At 45.7% G+C, this 26,367-nt stretch overlaps 1 protein-coding gene across 2 annotated transcripts in view; it reads right to left on the bottom strand.

The window, feature by feature from the left end:
• Positions 1-26,367, bottom strand: part of DARS1 (aspartyl-tRNA synthetase 1) — a 188,816-nt gene that overhangs the window by 124,776 nt on the left and 37,673 nt on the right. Inside the window, exons 2-4 of one of the 2 annotated variants that reach the window (XM_073634256.1) lie at positions 19,345-19,441; positions 8,386-8,415; positions 5,128-5,185 (exon numbers count right to left, since the gene is read on the bottom strand). In XM_073634256.1, coding sequence (XP_073490357.1) covers positions 5,128-5,185; positions 8,386-8,415; positions 19,345-19,441 — 185 coding nt within the window. Of the gene's footprint in view, positions 1-5,127; positions 5,186-8,385; positions 8,416-11,350; positions 11,444-19,344; positions 19,442-26,367 lie in introns of those variants that run through there. The other variant, XM_073634257.1, reaches the window with a different exon arrangement.

The raw sequence follows: 26,367 nt of genomic DNA, 5'->3' as shown, positions 1-26,367 counted from the left end.
GTATTTCTCGGCTTATATAGCAAAAAAAATTAAAAACCCAGTGGTGCTTAAATAGCGCCAAAAGAAAGCTCTATTTGTGTGAACAAAAATGATAAAAATGTAATTTGGGTGAAGTGTTGCATGTCTGCGCAATTGCCAGTTAACCGTTTACATGCCAAGGGTAAAAAATCTAAAGAAAAAATCTAAAGGCCTAAGCACAATTTTGCAATTTTGACATGTGTTAGTAAAACCGAACATATCATCACAACTACCGGTACTTTGTGCATCCAGGTGGATTATACCGTTTCTTTAAAAGCGGTGTTGCGCCCCCCCAAAAAAAATTAAAAGCCAGCAGCTACACATACTGCAGCTGCTGGCTTTTAACAATAGGACACTAACCTGTCCTGGAGTCCAGCGATGTCGGCACGGCAGCTGATGTTTCCATCAGCTGTCGGGTGCTGCTGCCGCCATTTCAGGTAAGGGTACCTGGCAGTTTAGCCTTATGGCTTCACACCGGGAACTCTACTGCGCATGCGCAAGGCCCTGCTCCTCTCTCCTACTGGCCCTGCGACAGGGAGAGGAGGAGGGAGCCCCGAGGTGAGGTCATGGGCCGCGGTCTGGACTCCCAGAAGTGGGAACAGGGTACCTGTTAGGCCCCTTTCACACGATTGGAACGTTCAGGTCCGCCTGTCAGTTTTGACGGCAGACCTGAACGGGCGCTCCATGTTAACCTATGGAGCAACGGATGTCAGCGGAGACATGACATCCGACCCGGTCCGATCCGCTAAAAGCAGACAGATGGCCCTACGTCCGGATCCGTCGCTGGCGGATCTGATCGGGTGAGATCTGACGAAAACGGACATGCGGTCCGTTTTTATCTGATCCCTCCATAGGCAGCAGCGGCGCCTGACAAGCCCCTCCCCGCTTAGTCAGCAGAGATGGACCTGTCATCCGCCGGCTCAGCGGAGATCAACGGACTGATCTCCCGCTGAGCCAGTGGACCGAGGCGGGCTCCACCACGGAGTCCGCCTCGTGTGAATGAGGCCTTAAAGACCGGTATCCTTTCCCCCCTCCCCCCCGAAAGGTGCCAATTGTGGCACCGGGAGGGGAGACAAATGAGCGGAAGTTCCACTTTTGGGTGGAACTCCACTTTAGTTATGGATATCTCCTGATTTTTTTTTTTAATCATCAAAGAAAAACTGTCCCAAAATAGTAAAAAAAAAAAAAAATATAAATATATATATATATATATATATATATATATAATTAAATTTAGCTGTGTATTTTTTTTATGTTACTATCATAACCTACCGCCAAGAACAACCCAAAATAAATTCTGTATGTTATTTGCTGTTTGTACCCGTAGTACAGCCCAGAAGCAATAGAGCGCATTTTGGGTTTTTTTGTCATACCTTAAAACACACTGACACTAATGGGCATTGATACGAATTAGAAAAAAAAAATCTCTTTCTCAAAAATATACTGATCCTGACCGTTGACCCAAAAACTAACCCTAGCACTGACCTAGCTCAAACCATGATCTAGATATTTTTTTCTTTACAAACATTTTTTTTTCTTTCTGCATGGAAAGACAAAAAGATACAATGCATCTATCTCTCCCATTCCCAGAAAGAAAAAAAAACACACAGAGGCAGGCTTCACAGTGACTGATCACTGTGGTAGCCAATCAGAGGCTACCACAGCGATCAGGTGACCCAGAATCGGGAGACCTGGGTCTCGATCATTTGTACTGGGCCCCGGTCTCTTGCGCGGCGCACTCCCAGCACAAAGGGAGAAACACATATATGCCCCCCCCCCCCCCCCCCCCCCCCCACGGAAAAAAGCCCAGTTCTGTGAGGCCGCACATATGTGTTACGTCGGAGTAAAGGGGTTAAAGTAGCGCAGTGCTGAATAGCAAAAAATGCTGGTCATGCAGGGGGTAAAACCTTCCGGAGGTCAAGTGGTTAAGCCAACCAGTCTTAAACCAAATTTCTGTGTAAATAAGTGTGCATTTCTCTTTTATGTGTATAATTGATTTGAAGCTTTTCTTACACAGGAACGGATGTGAAAAGCTCTACTCTCTGAAATGTCAGTACAGCAATCATTCGGATTGGGGAATATTATAAACATAATTTCCTTTAGACACAAACCGTTTACACTGCAATTTAAAATCAAACACAGTCACTCACCCTGTAAATACAGATTGTTAGAAAATGTATTTTCAGGATTAATAATTCATCTAATCATAAAACAAACTGGCCTAAGACACCTGGGCAGGTGATAAATGTCTGGTACATTAAGGTGCCTGCAGAAACATGTAATGCAATTAAAACCAAGAGGGGAGTTTGCTCTGAGTGGAATTCCCCTGCTAGCTGCCAGCTGTTAATGGAAGAACATCAAATAATTTGGGTAACGGCATTCTAAACTGACACCAACAACCTCACCGTCTACAAACACCTGGCTTAAAGTGGAACTTTAACCACTTCAATACCGGGCACTTTCACCCCCAGGCCAATTTTCAGCGCTGTCGCACTTTGCATGACAATTGCGCGGTCATGCAACGCTGTACCCATATGAAATTTTTATTGAGACAGGCAGAGCTTTTTTTTGGTGGTATTTAACCACTTCAATACTGGGCGCTTTCACCCCCTTCCTTCCCAGGCCAATTTTCAGCTTTCAGCGCTCTCACACTTTCAATAAGAATTGCGCGTTAATGCAACACTTGTACCCAAATGAAATTTTTATCATTTTGTTCACACAAATAGAGCTTTATTTTGGTGGTATTTATTCACAGATCAGTTTTTTATTTTTTGTGATATAAGCGAAAACAAGAGCGGAATTTAAAAAAAAAAAAAAATATATATATATTTTCTACTTTCTGTTTTAAAAGAAATCCAATAAAATCTAATTTTGTCATAAATTTAAGCCAAAATGTATTCTGCTACATGTCTTTGGGTAAAAAAAAAAAAAAAAAAAATCCTGTTAAGTGTATAATAATTGATTTGTGTGATCACGGGACATATGTGCGCAGATGATCATTGGGACATATGATGTTACTGTTACATATGTGGGACAGATGTTTTTACTGTGTGGGGACATGTGCATGGACAGTGTTTTGGGGACACTATGTAGGGGACATTGTGTGTTTACACTGTGTGGGGACACAGGGCGGTGATCAGTGTGTAAAAAGCAGCTCATACTCACTGATCACCGGCTGGCTGCAGTGATCACCTCTCCTCTCTGACAACTCCCGTGTGAGGAGAGGAGAGCCGATCGCCTAGCAACCAGCTCTCTGTTTACATCACGCTGTGATTGGACACAGTCATCACTGTGATCAGGAGGGCCAATCACAGAGCCCTCCTGCCGATCGGAGATGCGCCGTGTCACACGAGCGCATCAGGATTGCGCCGCTGTGAGGGCACGCGCGTGTGCGCGATCCCCCTCTTTCTGAGGGACGTTCCTGGAAGGGGACGTGCCTGTAGGAGGAAACAAAAAAATAAAAACCCCAGCAGTGATTAACCACTTCCCACCCGGCCACTGCACATATATGGCCGGGTGGGAAGTGGTTAATCACTGCCGGGGTTTTTTATTTTTTGCTAAACAAAACTAAAAAAAGACCAAAAATTTTGAAAAAATAAAAAGAACCTTTTTTCTTTGTTGTAAAATTTAGCAATAAGTAATTTTTCTTCTTCACTGATGTGTGCTGGTGAGGCTCCACTGCTGGGCACTGGCGGGGCTCCACTGCTGGGCACTGGCGGGGCTCCACTGCTGGGCACTGGCGGGGCTCCACTGCTGGGCACTGGCGGGCTGCACTCCTGGGGCTGCACTGCTGGGCACTGGCGGGGCTCCACTGCTGGGCACTGGCGGGGCTCCACTGCTGGGCACTGGCGGGGCTGCACTCCTGGGGCTGCACTGCTGGGCACTGGCGGGGCTCCACTGCTGGGCACTGGGGGGGGGCTGCATTCCTGGGGCTGCGCTGCTGGGGCGGCATCGATGAGCACTGACAGGTGGCACTGATATGCTGCACTAATATGCTGAACTGATGATCAGTGTAAATGCTCGTCACCAAAGGAAAGCCAGTTTAAAAGAAAAGGAAAGCCAGCCAGTTTCCGTTCCTCAGACACTGACATCGCTAAGGAAAGAAAATGCCGATAACCGGCATTTGTTTACATGTGATCAGCTGCGATTGGTCACAGCTGATCACATGGTAAAGAGCATACGTTATGGAGCCTACATCATCATCGTCATCTGAGGGACACAGTGCACCACTGATCTCCACGCTGCACAGTAAGAATTGGAGGGCATCATATAACGTCCTCCCAGAACAAGAGCAGTTCCACCCGACCGCCATTCTACAATACGGCGGGCGGAAGCAGTTAAAGAATTAAAAATGTGCAACCAGGCAGGCTTTTTCTTGTAGAAGAGAGAGACTGTATCACAATAAAAGGACTCTTACATGTCTCTTCACAATCCTTTTGACAATGTACACTGAGCTGCCATGTGTAGCTCAATGTACTGTTGGCATTTGCCAGGATGAATGTACTCCCGAGCATGCTTAGAGTTATGTAACCCAGGCACGGCCAACCAAGACGGCAGACGATCCTGACCAGGAAGACAATTGTGTGAAGATGTCAGTATTGATGAACAGAGATGAACATAGGATGAATGCATCTGTAGCTGAACTCCAAACTTGCTTATGACTGGTAGATAATAGGAGATTAAAAGTATGTGGTAGGTGGAGCCAGAAGGAATCTACAACTTTGAGGAAAATGTTATTTCCTGCTTGTGTGACGAGCTCTAAGAAATAAGATACAAGTCAGGTATTGGGTATCCTCTGCAATAAGAATGTCGATTTTGGCGAGATTCTGCCTAAGGGTTAATCGCTTCAAAGGGATGCAGACGCTGCAACTTTTCTCATCAGAATCCTGAAAGTGCAACAGCTGCCTATAATGAATGAGTCCCTCCCATTCAAAATCAGTGCTGCACAAGACACGATCTAACAAAGAGCTATTACTTCAGAGCAGAAACTGCTATATGTAACAAAGTTTGTTGAAATCCTTGCAATGTACATTGATCACCCACAGGGAATGTTTTTTACCTCCTCAACAAAAGTGGAGGGGGCATCTTACGCCTTTACATTAAACATACCTGGTTTATCCTGTGACTGTATCATGGGGGGAACTCCATATCTGTCCTTGGCAAAGTCCTAGGTAACAAGAAATAGGAACTGAATAGAACCCCATCATAAATAATTGCTTTCCTTCATTACACTCATGGCATCATCATTTGAGGGTGAATTTAAAGAGCAGATCCAGTCTGGGGGGGGGGGGGGGGGGGGGATATTAAAAGTCAGCAGCTACAAATACTGTAGCTGCTGACTTTTAATATAAGGACACTTACCTGTCCAGGGATCCCGCATTAGTCAATCGGCTTTGGGTGCAGGCATTGTAAGTAAGGAAAACCAGCAGTGAAGCCTTCAGTCTTCACAGCCAGTTTCCTGCTGCACATGCGCGAGTCACGCTAAATGGTCCTGCTGTCTTTTGGGACCTGTGTGTGTCCCGGTAGGCTGGGGGGGGGCACGAAGATCACTGATTTTACCTGGAAGTGGGAGCGGGTAAAAAGATTAGTAGAGTATTGTACATTGCTAGCCATCAATTAATAAAGAAAGTTTGGCATTTGAAGAGTTAGTTCACCTTTACCAAAAAACTGCCTATGCAGGTAAGGGGCGCCTGTAGATAAAGAAAAAAACTGTTCAGCTCTAAGTAAAGTTGCTAAGGGTGTAGGCCATTTGCATACCCCCCCCCCAGGAACCTGGTTGAAAAACTCCCAGAGATGACCCCCCCCCATCCTGCCTTGTTGCTAGGATACTGCGAAAGCCTAGTATACGCTATTTTTTTTTTCCGTTTTAACCCAGTGGGCTGAACTAAAAAAAAAAAAAAACTGACAGCTCAGGTCGAAGTTGCTGTACTAACAATCCTATATTAGTACAGCGATCTCCCCTGCTGTTCTATTGTGTTCTGACAGGGGGGGCGGCCCCCCCTGTCAGAACACTCCAGTCTGCGCTCTCGGCCCTTTGGCTGAGAACTCTGATGGGGATCAGCTCGGCAGACCTTGTCGGACCGGCTGCAGTGCGCATGCAAGGGGGTCTGACTTGGAGAAGAAGCTTGTTGCTGTGATAGAGGAGGTGAGCAGTAACAGTTGGGGGGATGTTTAAAGCCTAGTACACACGAGCCGAATGTCATGCAAAATCGGCTGGTTCATTAGCAAACGGCCAACATTCGGCCCGTGTATACTAGGCTTTAAACATCCCCCAGCTGTTACTGCTCACCTCCTCTATCTCCGCAACAAGTTTCTTCTCCAAGTCAGAGCCCCTCACATGCGCTCTCCACCCCTTGCAGTAGAAGATAGTGAACTGCACATATGCAGGAGTTTGAGAGCTCAATCCTGTGATACAGCTAGGAGTGTCTTAGCAACATCCTAGCAACAAGAGAAGAGGGGGGATGCTATTCAGCCAGGCTTTCAGAGGGACGTATATGACCAACACCCATAGCAAGGGCATTATCCAACATGAGTCAAAGCTGCACAGTTTGTTTTCATCTTCAGGCGCCCCTTTACTTGCACAGGCAGCTTTTTAGGCAAAGGGGAACTAACCCCTTTAAGTCAGGAGTCTCCAAACTTTCTAAACAAAGTGGGAGCATTGTGAGTGCCAGGAATTATGACCCATTGTTGGTGCCAGTGGATGGAATAATGCCACATGTGCCCGTTAAAGGCAGGAAAACTGCTGCATCAGGCCCATGGGCTACAGTTTGGGGGCCACTGCTTTAAGTGATACCCTTTATCGGCCAACAAGTGTTACTAAACTCACAACAGTAAAATCAGTCTCTATATGAAGTAAAGCATGCTTGTTATATACTCACCTTAGAACCTACGGGGTTCCAAGGTGTAAAAAGGATGTTTGATCCTGTCTTCTCTGATCCTCCTCTACTTTTACTGTCCCCAATCCATCTCCTGATAGAACAGAGCCTTGGGGGAATGCTGCACATGCTCAGTTTGGTGTGTATTGCTAGAGAGATTTTTTTTCCTCTGTGGAGGGTGCATATGATTAGCTCAGGGCCAATCAGCACTGTGCAGACAGAGGGTCAGGGGTCCTGCAGCCTCATAGGACAGTCAGAGGAGAATGCAAACTCCTCCTACGAGCTTTAACCAGACACTGATAGAAGTCACAAGACTGCTATATACTGCTGATGAGAAAAGGTATTTAGCAGTTTATATTTACTAAAATAATTGCATTTCCATGTTCTGTGTACTGTGGGAGACCAGATATAGTGAATGCAGAGTCCTGGGTTTAGTAACACTAAGTTAGTAAGCTTTCACGAATGCCTTATGCCGTGTACACACGAGTGGAATGTCCGACAGAAAAAGTCCGACGGGAGCTTTCTATCGTATATTCCGATTGTGTGTATGCCTCATAGGACTTTTTACGTCGAAAATTCTGACGGACCTAGAAAGAGAACATGTTCTAATTTTTTCCGACGGAACCAATTCTTATCGGGAAAACCGCTCGTCTGTATGCTGTTCCGACGGACCAAAAACGACGCATGCTCTGAAGCAAGTACGAGACGGTAGCTATTGGCTACTGGCTATTGAACTTCCGTTTTCTAGTCCCGTCGTACGTGTTGTACGTCACCGCGTTCTGGACGGTCGGAATTTGGTGTGACCGTGTGTATCAAAGACAGCTTGAGCGGAATTCCGTCGGAAAAACCTTCAGAGTTTATTCCGAAGGGAAAACTGGTCGTGTGTACAGGGCATTAGATTCCTTGCATCTTTAAAGTGGTTGTAAACCCTTACATATACCCAGTAAAGCGACTGGCCTCAGGAGATACACAAAGATTAAAACACATCCCCCTACATAAATTGTACCTGTTTATCTGCTCATGGCCCCCCTTTACACAGCACACAGGAACAGAGTTCAGGCTGTAAATTTGCTGGAGGCCCCTCCCATGTCACAATTTTTCTCCTGGTGTCAGGAAAACTTGTCAAAAGTGACTTATTCTGATAGCAGAGGACTTGGGCAGCAAACAGAAATGCCAATTAGAGGGATATCCTTTGTGCATATAATACGTCTGAGGTTTACAACCAGTTTAATAGTTTAGGTTAGCCAATAAATGGTATAACTTAGATTTCAAACTTTCTACAGTCAGCAAGCTGAAATGGAAAGTGATAAAAGTGAATGACGTCACACTGGCACAGAGTAGAACTGCTGCCATTTTCAGGTGAGAAAAGTAACACAATTTAGTTGCCTAGTAAACATTTTACTCTTTGAAAACCACATGGAGGTGCAAAGCACACCTACCCAACGCTGAAACCCACTTCTTAGCACCGTGTAGCTGAGGGTCTGACACTTACCTCCCCTTCTTCTGCCTGCTGCTCAGATACCTACAAAAGATAAAGATAAACAAATCTTAGCAAACACAGAAAATAGAAAATGCAACAGCACACCGCACTCACGAGATTAACTTTTTTGTTTTTTTCAAACAATGACATTTTTTTTTTCTTTTACACAATTAAAATGCCTCTTCAGCAAGAAATGTCACAACATTTTCTTAACAGATATCCCAGTGTTGATAGCTTGCAAAATGATCATTTTACTTCTGCCTTATGGCAAAATTCAGCTATTCTCAGAAGTTCTTGAATGTTGCACCTTCTACGAATTTAGACCATAGACTGACTGATGTGTTTGCACATTTACAAGAAGCTCTGTGGTCGGTTATGCCTAAAGCCAAACTCCATCCCTAAATTCAAAGGAAATTAAAGCTTTATGTTTGTTTACCTGCTCTGTGCAACGGTTTTGCACAGAGCAGCTCTGATCCTCTTCTTTTCGGGTCCTCCGCCGGTGCTCTTGGCTAAAGCAGCTGCTCGTCCCCCCCTCCTCCTCATTGGCTCCCCGACTGTGATTGACAGCAGTGGGAGCCAGTGGGCTTAAGCTATAGTCTCAGCCAATCAGGATGGAGAGTCCCCGGACACCCGAGGCTATTGCGAACATTGCTGGATCGGAGGGAGCTCAGGTAAGGATTGGGGGGGCTGCTGCACACAGAAGGTTTTTTAGCTTCATGCTTAGAAAGCAAAGTAAAACACGTTCAGCTTTTAGAACCACTTTAACCTCTTCAGCTCTGGAAGGTTTACCTCCCTTCCTGACCAGGCCATTTTTTGTGATGCGTTACTTTAACTGATTATTGCTCAGTCGTGCGACGCTGTACGCAAATAATTTTTTTTCCAAAAAATAGAGCTTTCTTTTGATCACCTCTGCGGATTTTATTTTTTTTCGCTATAAACAAAAAAAAGACAGACAATTGTGAAAAAAAATAAATAAATTTTTACTTTATGCTATAAAACATACCCAATAAAAAAAATTTCTTCATCAATTTAGGCCAATATGTATTCTACTACATATTTTTGGTAAAAAAAATCCCAATAAGCATATATTGATTGGTTTGCACAAAAGTTATAGCATCTACAAACTATCGGGTATATTTATGAAATTTTTATATATTTTTATTTTTTTTACTAGTAATGGTGACGATAAGCGATTTTTAGCGGGACTGCGACATTACGTGGTCAAATCGGACAATGACACTTTTTGGGGACCAGCAACACCAATACAGTGATCAGTGGTAAAAAAAAAAAAAAAATGCACTGTCATTGTACTAATGACACAGGCAGGGAAGGGGATAACATCAGGGGCAGTCAAAGGGTTATATGTGCTCCTAGGGCGTGCTTTCTGTGGGGGGGGATACTTTGACTGGGGGAAGACAGACATCCACATTTCTGCTCAGCAGAAACACAAGGTCTCCATCTTCCCCTCTCACAGAATGGCGGCCTGCCTTCAAATGAATAAAAAGTGATTGAACACAGAATGGCGGTCTGCCTTGTTTACATAGGCGTCCGCAGTTCTGCCTCTCCTGAGAACGATCAGCGGGTCCTGGCGGACATCGCGATTATAAAAAAGGTAAAAAAAAAATTTTCAATAATAACAAACATGTCTATACTTGCCTGCTCTATGCAATGGAATTGCAGAGCGGCCTGGAACCTCCTTTATTCAGGTCCCTCGTTGGCGCTCCTGCCCCCTCCCCTTTGTCCAGTGCCCCCCATCGGAAGCCACTTCCCGTGGGTACACTCATGCATCCTCGCACCCCAGCCCCGCTGTTGCATCCCTTGACACAGACCGCAAGACTCGGCCCCGCCCCCTGCTCCCTCCTCACTGGTTTTGATTGACAGCAGTGGTAGCCAACGGCTCCCAGTGCCCCAAACAAAGCCAGCGAGACCCTGAAGTGAGAGGGAAGAGAAGACCTGCAGACGTGCACGGTGCTGGATCGAATGAGGCCTCAAATAAGTAAAAAAGGGGGGGTGAGGGGGGATGCTGATGCCTAAATATTTTTTACCTTAATGCAAGGAATGCATTAAAGTAATGTTTAGGCTTTACAACCACTTTAAACCTGCAGGGGGGGGGGCATTGCTTTTAATTTTTCTGGCGGTTTACTGCCACTTTAAAATGTAATTACAACTTCTCACAAAAAATTAAAAGGTCAACCAATCACCCTACAGCAGGGCTGCTGAATTAAAATTCACGGGGATTCACGGTCAGAAAAAGGTCCTTCTAGCGCAGGTCTGAGTGTCATACTGGTGCTATAACTCAGATCCTTCAGATCACAGCCTCCTGTCCACGTCACAGCACCCCCCCCCCCCCCCCCATACACCTCTAGGGCCCACACGCATCACACAGAAAAACGCATTTTGCACCACACTGCTCAGCACTCAGGGGCGCTGTCGCAGTGTGAACAGGACACATAGAAAACAATTGTTGCCCTTGCAGAGACCGGTGGTGTTTTGTTAGTGCAGAAAAAGAGATCTCTGCACAAGTTTGAACAGGCCCTAACATCAGTGTCCTCAGTCCCCCCACTTCACATCACAGACCGACCCATCACAGACCCCCCCCCCCCAATCACAGACCCCCTCTATCACAGACCGACCCATCACAGACCCCCCCCTCCCAATCACAGACCCCCTCTATCACAGACCGACCCATCACAGACCCCCTCTATCACAGACTGACCCATCACAGACCCCCCCTCCCAATCACAGACCCCCTCTATCACAGACCGACCCATCACAGACCCCCCCCCTCCCAATCACAGACCCCCTCTATCACAGACCGACCCATCACAGACCCCCCCCCTCCCAATCACAGACCCCCTCTATCACAGACCGACCCATCACAGACCCCCCCCCTCCCAATCACAGACCCCCTCTATCACAGACTGACCCATCACAGACCCCCCCTCCCAATCACAGACCCCCTCTATCACAGACTGACCCATCGTAGTTCCCTCTCGATATTAGACATCTTTAGTTAGGTCTTCAGGTGCAGCAGGTCTGTCCCTTCCATAACATCACAGCACTCCCCCCCCTCCCCACAGAGCCCTACCTTATATACAAGATGGGAAGCGCGGCAGGTCTGGACAAAGGGCGGGACTTCTAATGGTAAAAGGTGGGTGATTAATTGCTGGGACTGCCCCGCTGCCTAGCAACTAATCACGCTTCTTTCCTTGAAAAGTCCCGCTCTTTGTCCAGAGTTGCCGTGTTTCCCTTCTTGTATATAAAAGGTAGGGCTCTGTGGGGAGGGGGGAGTGCTGCGATGTTATGGAAGGGACATACTTACCGCAAACCTAATTAAAGATTATAGCGGCGTCCGCAGTTCTGCCTCTCCTGAGAATGATCAGCAGGCCCGGCAGACATCGCGATTATAAAAAAGGTAAAAAAAAATTTTTTAATAAGAACAAACATGTCTATACTTGCCTGCTCTATGCAATGGAATTGCAGAGTGGCCTTGAACCTCCTTTTTTTGATACTTGCCGAATATAGGAGGTTGAAGGCCGCTCTGCAATTCCATTGCATAGAGCAGGCAAGTATAGACATGTTTGTTATTCCTGAATTTTTTTTTTTACCTTTTTTTATAAATCGCAATGTCCGCCAGGACCCGCTGATCGTTCTCAGGAGAGGCAGAACTGCGGACGCCGCTATAATCTTTAATTAGGTTTGCGGCAAGGAACATACTTGCCGCAAACCTAATTAAGGATTATAGCGGCATTGGCTGGCAGGCAGGCGAGTCAGCGGCAGGGAGAGGACACACGGACAACTATTTGACGAGGCTGCCGTCCAGGAAGGACAGTCACTGGGTCCGTAACCGGACCGCGGTCCGCCATTTAATGAAACCTGCCCCACACCTTCCCTGATGTACTCCCCTCTGTGGATAAGGAGTTGTCAATGTCCAAGCACTCGGTGCAGCGGTCAGGGGATTCGAAAATTCACACTCCTCTCCCCCTACTTTCTGAAGGGCTTTTGGGACAGATCAGAGCGATTCTGATTGGTCAGTGCCAGCAGAGAATCACTCTGATCCGGCCCAGAAGTCATGCAGAAAAAAAAGGGGGGGGGGAAAGGGCAGGGATTTAAAATTCCTGGACCGCTATACTGGCTGCATGGGCACTGACAGCTCATTACCCACAGAGGTAAGTACAGCAGCGACCGGGGGTGGGGAGGATGTTGGGTGTTCGTTCACCTTTTCATTTTTGCTAAAAGTTACCTAACCTAACCCTTTAAGGGGTATCTGTCAGAAAGCACGTGAAGAGTAAATGCTGACTTGAAGATTCAAAATCCCAATCTGCTTATCTTTATCTTAGCATTCCCCTTCAGTAAGTAGCTATTCTGGAACAAGCATTTAGTAGTGAAGTGTCCTGGAATCTAATCTAATCTAGTAATGGAAGGCTAAGCCACCCTGGAACCTGCACCTTCGAAAATAACTCAGCAATATTAACTCCCATTTTCTATCTAGGTAAATTCCTTTAAAACTTGAAAAGTAAAAAAAGAAAACTTTTTTTTTTTTAATCGTCTTTATTAAACACAATCTTAAAGTGGTTCTAAAGACAGAAGATTTTTTATCTTAATGCATTCTATGCATTAAGATAAACAACCTTCTGTGTGCAGCAGCCCCCCCTCCTACTTACCTGAGCCCCATCTCGATCCAGCGAAGTTGCACGAGAACCTCGGCTGTCCGGGACTCTCCCTCCTGATTGGCTAAGACACAGCAGTTGGCGCCATTGGCTCCTGCTGTTGTCAAAGTCAGTGAGCCAATGAGTAGAGAGAGGGGTGGGGCTGTTCCGTAGCTCAGTTTCTGAATGGACACACAAAAGCAGCAGCTCGGCTCGGGTGCCCCCATAGCAATCTGCTTGCTGTGGAGGGCACACGGCAGGAGGGAGGGGCCAGGAGGGCCGACGAGGGACTCAAGAAGAGGAGGATCTGGGCTGCTCTGAGCACAACCACTACACAGAGCAGGCTTATTTAAATCTATACAGGGAGATCGGTGCTTGTAACTCCCCCCACCACCCGCACTGATCGTCCCCGACTGTCCAGGTATCAGGCCAAGCACCGGAGCATTTGTACCGATACTAGTATCGTATCAGTGTAACCCTACACTGGGGAAACTTGTTTGCCAATATAGGACTTCAGAATCGACTTCTTAGACCCCTTTCACACTGAAGGTGTTTTTCAGGTGCTTTTGGGCTACAAATAGCGCCTGTAAAACGCCTCCCCTGCACCCCCAGTGTGAAATCCCGAGGGCTTTGACACTGGAGTGGTGTGCTTGCAGGACGTTAGAAAAGTCCTGCAAGCAGCATCTTTGGAGTGGTTTATGAGCGGTGAATAAACCACTCCTGCCCATTGAAATGAATGGGCAGCCCTGCCGAAGCGCCTGCAATACGATTGCAAATGTGCAGCGGCTCTTTTCGTGCACATTTAACCCTTTCTTCGGCCGCTAGCAGGGGTCAAAAGTGCCCAGCTAGCGGCCGAAAAGCATCGCTAAAACTAGCAGCGCTTTACCTCTGACGCGGAGCGGTGCCAGTGTGAAAGGGGTCTTAGTGTGCTGGTTTTCTCTTCATTGCTAGAAAAAGTAACCAGACAGGGGATTTTAAACCCTTCACTACTCTATGCACAACAAAAAAAATGCCTTTACATACAATTTAAGGCACGCAATTGTTAAAATTATTTGATACTCAATAGGCACAGTCTGTAAAACTGTGTAAAAGCAGAACACCAGCCAAGCAGATGAAAATATATATACTGCATGTGAACAGTTTGAACTGCAAAAAAACTGGCAATGCTGTTGGGCCGCTCTAGCAATTTATCGCATCTCCCTTGACAGTGTGTAGTCACAAGGTGACACCTAAATTCAGAACAACTAGCTCTCAATCTTCCTGTGTCATCATCTGACTTCCTGTCTGCTCAGCGAGCCATGACTCAGCATCATTATATCCTCCCTGTGCACTCCCCATCCTGTAAATCTGTCTAAGTACCCCCCTGCCTGGTACAAGGTGTCTGAAATATATTAGAATGACAACAAAGTGTAACATGAATCAGCCTGGTGAGGTCCTAGTGGTGGCACTCTTATGCCTGCTGCACAAGACAAAATTATCGGACGAACTATCGTCCGGGTTTTTTTTTGTATGCTTGTCTCATATCGAAAATTAAGAGTTTACTAAAGTTACAAAAATTCTCGTACGACAGAATAAAAATTTGAAACTGATGTAATGTGTTGTGGTGTATTTGTATTGTATTTTCGAATGGCAACTGTACTGATTAAAATGAAAATCGTATGAGAAATTTTTTTGTGCTTGTCCCAACGGATAATATCAGATGAACTGTCGTGATCAGCTCTCTAAGAGCCCTTGCACACTGGGGCGGTTTGCAGGCGCTATTGCGCTAAAAATACCGCCTGCAAACCGACCCAAAACAGCCGCTGCTGTTTGTTCAGTGTGAAAGCCCGAGGGCTTTCACACTGAAGCGGTGCACTGACAGGAGAAGAAAAAACTCCTGCAAGCCGCATCTTTGGAGCGGTGAAGGAGCGGTGTATTCACCGCTCCTGCCCATTGAAATCAATGGGGCAGCGCGGCCATACCGCGGCAATAGCCACGCTATACGAGCGGTTTTAACCCTTTTTCGGCCGCCAGCGGGGGTTAAAACTGCACAGCTAGCGGCCGAATACCGCGGTAAAGCAGCGCTAAAAATAGCGGTTTTACCGCTGACGCCCCCTACCGCCCCAGTGTGAAAGCAGCCTTAAGCTGTGTACTAAAGATCAGATTATTGCACGATCGCTTCAAAAATGGTATTTTTATACGATTTTCTGATCGTGTGTGTATACGGACCATAGCGCTCAATCTGGTTAAATTGTAAAACTTTGATTTAAAGCGATTGTAAATAATTAATTTTACTTTACTAAAATACATGTTATATTTAACTGCTCTGTGAAATGGTTTTGCACAGAGCAACCCCGATCCTCCTTTTCTTGGGTCCCCCGCCCATGCTCCTGGCTGCTTACCCCGCAGAGTGGGGCACTCGTGTGTGCTCGCTCCTAAACCCCGTTCTGTGTATCCACTGACACACAGAGCACGGCTCTGCCCACCCCACTCCCTCCTCACTGGCTGTGATTGACAGTAGCGGGAGCCATTGTCTCTGAGCCAATGAGGAGGGAGAAACCTGAGAGCGCCTCTACTCTTGTGCATATCGCTGAATCAAGACAGGGCTCAGGTAAGTATAAGGAGGGGCTGTGGGGTGGGCTGCAGGCAGAAGGTTTTCTTCCGCCTTTACAACTACTTTAAATGCATCTAAACCCTAATGAACATCTCCTATGTGCTCTTTTGGTCTGGTAACCCCTTGTTGTCGACCCCTGGCCATGAAGTATAGGCTGATCGTGTGACGAATGTGATTGGCTGTCACAGCAGTCACATGATCGGAAGCTCTTTATCACAAGTATGCATTGGAACCTGCCCTTGATATCTTAATTACTGTGTCGAGAGCGCCCAATCAGCACACTGTAAGCACAGAAAAGCTGTTCCCCATGGACGCTTATGCTCGACAGCCTGACATTAAAGCACCACACGCCCAGCAACTGCATTTATGTGTACGGCCAGGGGGAACAGGTTAAAGCGGAACTAAACCCATTAATTTAACAGTTTCAAAAAAACAGTTCCGGTATGCCGTGAATGCGAACTGTCACATTTATTTGATAAAAAAAATATTGCACTCACTCATAAGTAATCAATACACAGCAATGTAATTGGAAACCGACGTTTCTATCCAACAAGATGGCCGCCATGTCCCGATGCAGGTGTGTGGACGCCCCTGACGCCAGAGGTGACGAAGCGCGTAGGCAGAAGTCGAGACATGTGGCGTCATCACTCAGCGGGACGTGGCGGGCATCTTGTTAAAAATGTAGGTTTCCATTTACATTGCTGTGTATCGATTACTTAAGAGTGAGTGCAATCTTTTTTTATTGGGACATACTACACGACCTTATGCTCGTAAGTGATCTGTGTGGGCTTTGAAGGGGCATCCCGAGAGGAGGAATGAAACATCTCCAGTGACACCAGTCCAGGATTATTTTGGATGTGGCTTTTCTGACCTTTTTTAGGAGGTCTACATCAAGGGGTAAGAGGCAGTGTGAATGTGTGTTGGTGGCGGCTATCCTTGGTTACACTTATAGTCTCTTTTGGTGTGGAATATGGTGTGATCCATTTTTGATGCGGAGTTATGAACTTTCTTTAAGGACTGTCATTTAATTGGACTCGCTTTTTTAGTGCTCCACCCTTTTAAAAAAGCTTACGTTATGTTGTTATTCCAACATTAATGTGCCAGCAGCTTGTACATGTGATTTATACCTAGTGCAGCCTCTTACTGTGTACAACTGTCAAACCATCAAATGGCTCAACCAAACTGTCAAACCATCAAATGGCTGGTGTCATAACTGATCACATGTGCAGCACCATGGCAGTTGCTGATTAAACAGAAGGTAACATTGCAGCTTCCTTGGCCGAAAAGGATAGGAGGGTTTAGTTCCACTTTAAATAAACCATGAAAAGCAATTTCCTACATCTGTCAATATGTGCTATAAATTTCATGTTGACCCTGCCAGAAATCCATGATGTCCTAACTACAGGTCTCAAGCAGTGTTATTAGACCAGGTCAACTCTGTGATTACCTACCCCCTATGTAATACAAACACATACGCCCAAGATAAAACCCAAAGCACCAGTATAAATAAGGAAAATTTTATTTTGTTTCCTAGTCCTGAATATAGTAAATTAAATAAGTACATCCATTATACATGTGCTTGAACTTATTATTGTGCAGTCTTCCCTCTTAGAGAAAGATGTGCGTATTTTTATTGACTGGTATTCTCTCCTCGTCAGAGCAAAAACTGTCAGCTAACAAAGCCTTTAGTCTTTTTCCCATGTAATCCTAACCGCACTATCAATATAGAACAGTTTCTGAGTTCTGTTATGAGCCTGAGCTCAGATAGAATGACTGTACAGTCTGAGGCTTCTATTCTGACAGAGAGCAAATACTAGTTAATCATGCAAAATCAAGGAATCCCTGAGGAGGTAAAACTGTTCTGGTATTACAAGTGAAAGAGACACCATCAACCTCACCCTTTCAGAGCAAAGCCCCACCCCAACCACTTTATGTTTGTCACTCCAGTGCTCCCCCCGCCACACCTTGCCTCTGTTGTAGCTGCCACCAAATACCCTGTGTCATCGGTGTGGGATTGGTGACACCTTTAAAAGTTGCTGCAAGGGCTAATGTTTTTTTTTTTTTTTTTTAACCTCGATGCATTCCCTGCTTGCAACTAAAAAGGTAAAAACCTTTTAGTTGCAGCCCCCTAAATACTTACTTGAGACCAGGGCTGTACCCAAGAGCAGCAGAGCTGCTTTCTCTCCCCTCACTGGACTCAGAGTGAGAAGCGGGAGACATTGGCTTCTATCAAACTTAGTGATGGGGGAGCAAGGGACGGGGTCGAGTTGCACTGTGTGTGTCGATACACACTGAGAGCCTTGGGATCGTGCCCCCATAGCATGCGGCTGATTATGGGGGTCTCTTGGAAGGTAGGAGGAGCCAGAAGCACCGGCAGGGGGACCCCAGCAAAGAAGGATCAGGGCTGCTCTGTGCAAAACCATTACACAGAGAAGGTATGGATAACCTATTAAAAAAAAAAAAAAAAAAAAAAAAAGGAAGAACCTTGGCACCCTGGGGTGCCTTTCAGGTTCTCTGGATCAGAGATGGATGGGAGGACTCTGATTGGGAGGGGGGACTTTGTGGTGATGAGGACTCTGATGTGTTGGGTAAGGATGAGCTCCGGCGTGTTCGCACACTACACGTGCAGAGCCCGCCAGGGAGTTGGCACGGCGCTGCACTAACCACAGGCAGTGAGACATTTTCCCGAAGTGTGGCTGCAGAGATCGGGAAAATGTCTCACTGCCTGTGATTAGTGCAGCACAGTGCCGACTTCCTGGCGGGCTCTGCACGTCAAGTGTGCGAACACGCCGGAGCTCATCTTTAGTGTTAGGAAGGCTCCAACATAGGACACGGTCATGGGGGATACTCTGATGTGATGGGAGGCTCTCATATATAGGGAGGATTGCGGGAAACTGTGATGTGATGGGGACCTCTGGCATAATAGGGGGACCTCTGATGTGAAGGGGGGCCTCTGGCATAATAGGGGGACCTCTGATGTGAAGGGGGGCCTCTGACATAATAGGGGGACCTCTGATGTGAAGGGGGACCTCTGGCATAATAGGGGGACCTCTGATGTGAAGGGGGACCTCTGATGTGAAGGGGGGCTTCTGGCATAATAGGGGGACCTCTGATGTGAAGGGGGGCCTCTGGCATAATAGGGGGACCTCTGATATGATGGGAGGCTCTCATATATTGGGGGAAACTCTGATTTGATGGAGGGTCTCTGACTCTGTGATGAAGGGACTTTGATATGATGGGGGCCTCTGGCATAATAAGGGGACCTCTGATGTGAAGGGGAGACTCAGATGTAATAGGGGGGCCTCTGATTTGAAGGAAGGCCTCTGATGTAATGGGGTACTCTGATGTGATGGGAGGCTCTCATATATGGGAGAAACTCTTACTTGATGGGGGGCCTCTGATATGATGGGCCTCTGGCATTATAAGGGCACCTCTGATGTGAAGGGGAGCCTCCAACATAATAGGGGGACCTTTGATGTGAAGGGGAGCCTCTGACATAATAAGGGGACCCTCTTGACGTAATAGGACCTCTGATGTAAAGGGGGCTTCTGAGAAGTCAATTCCGTTAGGGAAGGAGCGGCTGGAGAGCACTGGAAAGGTGAGCATAAAGGTGGTCAGGAGTGAGATTTACAGAGTCAGTTACTTTTCCCTAAATGGGGAGATTATCACAGATGCTGACTGAGAAAAAGTTCTCTCTCACAAATCATTAAAGCAGCCCTGAGGACTGACCAGCTTGGCTTGCTTCTCTGCTTTTTTTGCGGCTTTCTCGGCTTCCTTCTGTTGTTTCTTCAAGGCTTTCTTGGACTGGGCCTGGTCCTCGGCCGCACTGCAAAACACAAACAGAGAAGGAGAGTGAGCCCGGAACACGGGGCGATATTAAAAGGTGACCTTGCCAATTCCAATTGTTATTTATTCCACTTCCTAAGGGAAGTTTTCAGTCAATGGGAAAACTCAGGTTCCATTCATAGTATTGGGGGTGCAGTTAATCCCTTTGTCTGGCTGAAACGCTTGTTTCGGCTTTCCTTCATTCAATGAAGCTTTTCTCTCTGGCCCATAATAAAAACAGGAAATTTCTGGGGAAGCATGTGTTTGGAAATAACAGTCATGGGATATTTCTATTAACACGTATTTCAGACACACAATGAATGAGAAGATGCTTCTTCCAATTAGGATGCCGACAAAAGCTGTGATTATGTGAACCCAGGTGACTCGGTGACCCAAAGTCGAGAACTTGGAGAAATCTCTGCCCTATTAATGCGGTTCCTTTACCTTTCAAATTCATTTTACGAAACCTGCTACAAGCACATCTGGCAGACTTTTTAGGTGCAACCTTTCACCATAGGATTTTGTTGTCTGCAACCACCCTCTAATGCTGCAAATTGTGTGAAAAGGCTCCCATGAGCACAGAAATAGAGCAATGTTAAAACCAGGGAACACTGTGGTCTGTGCATTCAATGGACAAGGTCCAGATGTAGTAAATAAACAAACCTACAGTTAAAGGGGATTTAGTCAACATTTGAGCCAGGAAATCAATATAAAAATATAGGATCATAAATATTATTATTATTATTATTACTATACAGGATTTATATAGCGCTGACAGTTTACGCAGCGCTTTATAACATTTATGGATGCTGCCACTGCTGACTTGCTTTTTTAAGGCATTATTCATTTATGTTTTGAAAGGATTCTTTATTGAAAAAGGTTTGCGCAGATCAGCACAATATAGATATGATTATGATAAATAAAATAGATGAATGAACCATATTGTGGACTTCACAGCTTCCATTAACCACTGCAATACCGGGCACTTTCACCCCAATCCTGCCAGGTAAATTTTCAGATTTCAGCACTAAAATGACAATGCGCAGTCATGCAACACTTTACTCATATGAAATCTTTATCATTTTTTTTTTTTTTTTTTTAAGATAGATAGAGCTTTCTTTTGGTGGTATTTAACCGCTTCAGCCCCAGAAGATTTTACCTCCTTCCTGACCAGAGCACTTTTTGCGATTCAGCACTGCGTCACTTTAACTGACAATTGCGCGGTCATGCGACGTTGCACCCAAACAAATTTGACGTCCTTTTTTTCCCACAAATAAAGCTTTCTCTTGGTGGTATTTGATCACCTCTGCAGTTTTTATTTTTAGCGCTATAAACAAAAAAAGAAGAGCGACAATTTTGAAAAAAATGCATTATTTTTTACTTTTTGCTATAATAAATATCCCCCAAAAATATATAAAAAAAACTATTTTTTTTCCTCAGTTTAGGCCGATATGTATTCTATTACATATTTTTGGTAAAAAAAAAAAAAAAAAATTCGCAATAAACGTATATTGATTGGTTTGTGCAAAATTATAGCGCCTATAAAATAGGGGATAGATTTATAGCATTTATATTATTTATTTTTTTTACTACTAGTAATGGCGGCGATCTGCGATTTTTATCATGACTGCAACATTATGGTGGACACATCAGATAATTTTGACACATTTTTGGGACCATTGGCATTAATACAGCGACCAGTGCTATAAAAATCCACTGATTACTGTAAAAATGTCACTGGCAGTGTAAGGGTTAACACTAGGGGGCGACCAAGGGGTTAATTGTGTTCCCTAGTGTGTGTTCTAACTGAAGGGGGAAGGGGACTGACTAGTGGAGATGACAGATCACTGTTCATACTTTGTATGAACAGACAGAGATCTGTCACTTCTCCCCTCAGAGAACAGGGATCTCTGTTTTTTTTACACACAGAGATCCCGGTTCTCGCTGTATTACGAGCAATCGCGGGAGCCCGGCGGTCATCGAGAGGGAGCGACGTAAGATAACGACGATTCGCGCAGCCGAGCCATGTTGCTGCAGTACAACTGCGGCGGCTGGTCGGCAAGCGGTTAAAGGATAAGCTCACCTTTCATAACATGTTATATAAAATGAGTAGAAGATAAACGGACAGATTGGGGTAAGGAGTTCCATAGGATTGGAGAGGCTCTGGAAAAGTCCTGGAGACGAGCATGGAAGGAGGTGATGAGGGAGCTAGAGAGCAGGAGGTCTTGAGAGGAAGGAAGAGAACGATTAGGTTGGTATTTTGAGACCAGGTTAGTGATGCAGCCGGGAGCTAAATTGTAGATGTCTTTGTAAGTTGTTGTTAGCATTTTTAATTTAAAGGGGTTGTAAACCCTTGCGTTTTTTTCACCCTAATGCATCCTATGCTTTAAGGTGAAAAACATTCTGCCATGCAGCAGCCCCCAGACCCCCCGTTTTACTTACCTGAACCCGTTCTTTCTTGCCCCGGGGGAAGAGCACACCAGCTCTAGCCAGTGTCTCGTGTCCTGATTGGATAGATTGATAGCAGCGCAGCCATTGGCTCCCGGGGGGGCGGGGCCGAGTCCTGCTGTCTGTGTCAATAGACGCAGCAGGACATGGGAGCGCCCGCACAGGTGTCCTGAAGGAGAGCGCTTCTCCAACAGGGCACTCGAGAAGAGGAGGAGCCACAAGCACCGCTGAAGGACCCCAGAAGAGGAGGAGCAGGGCCAATCCGTGCAAAACCAACTGCACAGAGGAGGTATGAAATGTTTGTTATTTAAAAAAAAAAAAAAAAAAAGTGGGTTTAGTAACCCTTTAACTCATTGGGTGAGCGGGAGCCAGTGGAGGGATTGACAGAGAGGAGTAGCAGACACAGAGCGATTGGTAAGGTGGAGGAGTCTGGCAGCAGCAATCATGATGGATTGAAGGGGGGGATAGATGTAAAGGTAAGCCAATGAGAAGGGAGCTGCAGTAGTTGTACAGATTATATTACTGCACAGATCTGGAAGAAATACACAGAGCACACCGAGATTCAGGAATACACATGATAAACGGATTTAAACTAAATTTTTCCATGTTGGAGTTCAGCTTTAAATCTTTTTTTCCAGTATATTTGGAATTTCCTTCTCCACCAATGAGGTTTTCAATAGTTCTCACCAATCCAGGATGTAGCAGACACCAGATCTGGTTATTGTAAATTTGCACACACACAAATTCCCCTTGGAAAATATGTGTGCATGCTCAAACAGATAGACATATGAACTACTTTGATCTTCTCCTAAGTGCAATGCCCCTGTTTTAGATCCCCGGGAGGCCTACATGTGCAGGGTTTGTGTAAACAATGTTCAAAGTGGAGTAGTAAATCAATACACGATCACCCCGTCAGGTGTCACCCAATCAGATGCAGGCAATGTTTGGGTATTCTGACAGCCGCAGGTGCTGGCTTCCAGACTATAACAGCCCGCACGGGAGAGTCGGCCATTTGTGCCGTTTATTGTTGATGGAGGAATCTGTAAAGCTGGCCATAGATGGGTAGAAGATCATTCAAAAAATTGTTTGCATTTGATAAAGATCTGTTGAAAGTGCGTGTGATAAACGCCATCATTGATACAAATCCTCCCCCCCCCCCTCCACTTGTCAGCATGTTGTCATTAGTTTACAACATAAATGGTACATTTTTTTGTCGATCGATTTCACAATCAGCGGATGACATATAAAGAGTTTGAGGGGCCCAGTGTGTACTGTTTCTTTATTATAAATCTTTGCAATTAAAGAACAGAGTTGAGCCCACTAAAATTTAGAAAGTTGAACGATCGAGTGTTTTGAACAATTTTCTACACCATCTATAGCCAGCTTTAGTTGACCACACACACACACTATACAATCTGATTGTACAATCTCCTTTAAATCTACAATTACCTTTATAGTGCAAAGGCCTGTCTGATTTGATACAAACTGAATGGATTTGTTATTTGTCAATTTTTGGATGTGGAGACATATGGTAGGAGTGACACATATACCCCCACACCCCTGGAACATATGCAAGCATACTCACAAAGGTAAACAAACTATTTTGATCTTTGAGGAACTACAATGCCCCAATTATAGATCCCCGGGAGGCCTATATATATGTGTAGGATTTGTTTAAACAATCTTCAAAGTTGAGTAGTAAATCCTCTGCTGACAGAGAACACTGGAGGACTGTATACACAGGAACGCTCCGAGCCGTGACGTTGTCATGGAGGATGTGAACAGCGGCTCTGCCAATATCCCAGCAGCCAGGAAAGAAGCACAATCACTCCGGCAGGTGTCACTAAGAAACGCATTCATTGACAGGCCGGCTCATACATGCACCTGCCTGACATCGGCCACTATTCTCTGAATCACGGCTCGTCAGGCCCGGCTCTCATCCTGAAACAAGCTGCCTAGATGGCAAAAACACATTAGTCATCGAGGACACGACAACAAACACTCCACATGAATAGGACAACAGGATTAAAACAACACGAGAGAAACGCTGAGCTCTAAAGGCTGAACTTTGAGCCGTGGTGCCCTTGTTGGCACCACCCGGCTTGGCAACAGTCAGTTTAAAGCGGAGTTCCGACCACCATTTTTTTTTTTTTTTTTACTTTTTTTCTGCATCCCCTCTGCTTTTCTACATAGTTTACATGAACTCACGTCTCCAAAAAAAATCCCCTTTCTCATACATGTTTTTTAGAATGTACTTAAAGCAGAGTTCCAACTATGTAAATTTTTTTTTTTGAACAAATATATTTTGTTAAATGCTATTATTAATATGACTCACTGTTCAGTAGGGTTGTCCCGATACCACTTTTGTAAGACCGAGTACAAGTACCGATACTTTTTTCAAGTACTCGCCGATACCGATTACTGATACTTTTTTTTAATGTTATGTGACAGTTTTCAAAGCATAATACAGATTAGATGGCACTGATATGCAGCACTGATGAACACTGATAGGATTAGGTGGCACTGATGGCGGGCACTGACAGATGGCACTGATAGGGGACGCTGGCACTGACAGGTGGCACTGACAGGTGACACTGGCACTGACAGGCGGCACTGATAGGTGGCATTTATGGGCACTGATAGACAGGTGTAGTGACACTGTCATGCCATGAGGAAAGGCTGCTGCAATGCCCATCTTTGTACTCCTTGCACTCGGCCGCATTAAAAGCAGCAGCGGCCATCTTGTTACACCCAGCGCGAACTATATGGGCTGGGTGTAATAAGATGTCTGCTGCTGGCTTACTGCAGTCGAGTGCAGGGTGTACCAAGATGGGCGTCGGGATGTCCAAGCGCTGACATCAACACGGAGCGTCACTTCTGGTGTTGCGCCCGCTGACTTACGGTTGCGCCGAGTCGCTTTATTCCTCTCCCAGGTATCGGATCTGGCATCGGGAGCATTTGTGTGAGTACAAGTACTCGCGCAAATGCTCAGTATCGGTATCGGGACAACCCCACTGTTTAGCGATCAACGTTCGCTCGATTGCCGATTTAGATCATACTAAGTCTTTGATTTGTTTTATCCCTGGCATGTTTCATATTGCTTGTGGGTATGTGAAGCCCACAAGCAATCTCTTCCTGGTTACGGTGCAGCTGAGCGACCGGCATGCACCGCTGCGTTCTTGCGCATGCGCAGCATGTACGGCTCACAGCGCCGTACACTTCTGAGGTTGCCAACACAACGGGCTGTGGCATCGGGCGTGCCCAGCCCGTTGTGATGGCAACGAAGATAAACTATCGCGAGAACGAGCGGCGGCCATCTACACTGACTCCTGGGAATTAATGACAAATAGCTCCCAGGAGACAGCAAGCCCGCCGGATATTACGGATATATCCGCGGGTGGCAAGGACAGGAGGCTGGATCTAAAAATCGATTATCCAGGTAGCCCTTCACAACAAAAAAATATATTTGGCCATTTCACAATGCTATTGCTGCTAGAATGGTTTCAAATGAAACTTAAAAATTAGTGTGGAACTCCGCTTTAACTTAGATTTTGTCGTCCTGAGCGATTCTATCTTCATTGTGGACACGTGAAGCCCACTCGGATTCTCTTCCGGGATACGGTGCTGCTGGCTACCCAGCATGCACTTCCCGATCTTGCGCATGCACAATGTACACCGAGCGTAGCTCTGACAGTATGTCTTGGATATCTCGCGATGCTGAGCGGCGACGATGCCCACTGACTCCTGGGAATCGTGACACACATCTCCCAGGAGCCAAAGTGCAGCAGGATATTACATACATTGCAGCGGAGGGGGAAAACCGGAAGAGAGACAGAAAACCTGGGAAACCGGGTAAGGAAAGGAAAAAAAAAAAAAATAAATTGCCCAATGCAGAGATTGTGACCAGTTGCAAAGCTAATGAGAAGATTAAAAAGTGGGTGGAACTCCGCTTTAACTACTGAGCACGTTTACCCCCTTCCTGCCCTGGTCAATTTTCAGCTTTCAGCACTGTACCCATAAGACATTTTTATCTTTTTTTTGAGACAGATAGAGCTTTCTTTTGGTGGCATTTAATCACTACGGGGTTTTTTTATATTTGGCTAAACGAAAAAAGACCAACATTTAAAAAAAAAATAAAAAAAAGAGACAGGCAACTGGTGGGGCTGCACTGATCATCACTGCAGATGTCCCCTGTGTAGATTTGCTGGTTATTTGCTCTCCTTTCTCCTCACATGCTGTCAGCATGAGGAGAGGAATGTCGATAACCAGCAAATCCTGTTTGCACTGTGATCAGCGGAGATTGGACACAGGTGTAATCCACCTGAGGTGTCACGCAGCGGTTCTATTTTACTGGCAGACTTCAAGGCCTTTCGCTGTTTTATATTGGATTACCTTAGATTCCTAGACTGTCTATACTAGGGGGAAATGGCCTTAATGGTACAACGTCGCACGACCACGCAATTGTCAGATAAAGTGACG

The sequence above is a fragment of the Aquarana catesbeiana genome, linkage group LG06 (genome assembly GCF_042186555.1).
Source record: "Aquarana catesbeiana isolate 2022-GZ linkage group LG06, ASM4218655v1, whole genome shotgun sequence".
Lineage (NCBI taxonomy): Eukaryota > Metazoa > Chordata > Amphibia > Anura > Ranidae > Aquarana > Aquarana catesbeiana.
The sequence above is the reverse complement of the archived record's forward strand: the minus strand, read 5'-3'. Positions and strand labels throughout refer to the sequence as shown.